Genomic DNA, 1,559 nt, shown 5'->3' with positions numbered 1-1,559 from the left:
GAGTGCCGACCAAGGGTTGGCGACTACCTGCAAGCAGTGCCAGCAGCATTGGCGGCAGCCAGTGGCAATCGTGGACCACCTGCAAATGCTGCAGGTGATGTCGGCAGCAGGGGGCAAGCAGTGACGACTTGCAGGCGCCGCTGACAGTGGTGGCAGCACTTTTTTGCAGGGGGTGCACCGCCACGCTCAGGGGATGCATGTGCATCCACATGCACCCCCCCACGCATCGCCGCTGCTTAGACCCCTCACCTGTCCCCTCTACAGGGTAACCCACCAGGTCATGGGGGCTGAGGTTATAAGGTGCCCCATACTCACCTTTCACTGGGGAGGCACAGGTGTGGCATTTCCTGGACACTACCCTACCACAAGCAGCCCCACCACACCATCCTTCCCAGCAGGGTGTAGTTTTAGGTCATTCCCCAGGACCAGGAACCTCCTCCATCGCCATAGCTCCTACCCTGATCTCCAGATATTCTGGGAGCAGCAGCTCCAGCTTGGCAGTGTTACTCCAGTGGCATCCCTACAGCAATTGCTAGCTCTGCCCTGAGGGCCTGGGTTTATATTGAGGCTGCCCAGACCCATCCCCCAATCCAGGAACCCTCTTGTGGTCATGTGACCACCTTGTTGGGCCACACTGCACCTGCTAGCTACTCCACAGTCTGTTATAGCCTCTTAAAGTGGAAGGCACCAAAGGTGCCGTGCCGCGCTTGCCCTGTTCCATCCTTTTTTGCTGGCTGAATTGAAGTAACCAATGCAACGGAGCATATGTCAGTTCCTTTATACTGAGCTTTCAGCTTTTTACTGAGAATTCAAATTCTCTGTGCATTTTTGCAGTATGTCTTTGACTACCAGCAAGGTGATATCTTTGGCTGTGTGGCTGATATCGGCTGGATCACAGGACACAGCTATGTTGTGTATGGACCACTCTGCAATGGGGCCACCTCTGTACTGTTTGAGAGCACGCCTACATACCCTGACCCAGGTGAGGAGTGATGGCCAAAGCTTTACATAGGTACCTATGGGAACATTATAGGGCAGAAGGCAGTCTAGAAACCGATTGGGACTGACCTGGCTGCCTTAGTGGATGTTTCCTGCTCACTTTCCTATAGTCATGTGTGTAGTAGGCTAGCTGGCAAAGGCTTGCAGCAGACTACATGCTCCAAACTGGAGGAGTCTGCAGGCTGGTGGGGACTAAAGTCTGCTGCAGGCAGTCAAGAGTGATTGTAGGCTGCCTAATAGAACTGGACCAGCTGCAGAGGATGATTAGCTAGAGATAGGAAGTTAAAGGCTCATAGGGAGAGGAGCCATGGGTTGGAGGCAGAGGGGGAGCTTGCCTTGTAGGGATTCATAGATTCATAGATTAAGGGTTGGAAGGGACCTAGTAGATCTTCTAGCCCGACCCCCCGCCAGGGCGGGAGAACAACAAAAAACCCCAAAAAGAGAAACGGGACTCAAATGAGTCCAGCCAGGTAGGCATCCAGCCTCTTCTTAAAGACCCCCAGGGTAGGGGCCAGCACCACTTCCCTTGGAAGTTGGTTCCAGCTCCTAGCCGCCCTAAC

At 54.0% G+C, this 1,559-nt stretch overlaps 1 protein-coding gene across 1 annotated transcript in view; it reads left to right on the top strand.

The window, feature by feature from the left end:
• The window catches only part of ACSS1 (acyl-CoA synthetase short-chain family member 1), a 46,737-nt gene that overhangs the window by 17,909 nt on the left and 27,269 nt on the right, over positions 1-1,559 (top strand). The window contains exon 4 of the mRNA XM_019516162.1: positions 835-982. Coding sequence (XP_019371707.1) covers positions 835-982 — 148 coding nt within the window. The remainder of the gene's footprint in view (positions 1-834; positions 983-1,559) is intronic.

Source organism: Gavialis gangeticus, unplaced genomic scaffold, assembly GCF_001723915.1.
Source record: "Gavialis gangeticus isolate Ggan-Ray unplaced genomic scaffold, GavGan_comp1, whole genome shotgun sequence".
In the NCBI taxonomy this organism is placed as follows: Eukaryota; Metazoa; Chordata; order Crocodylia; family Gavialidae; genus Gavialis; species Gavialis gangeticus.
Note: the sequence above shows the minus strand (reverse complement) of the source record. Positions and strands in the feature narration are given on the sequence as shown.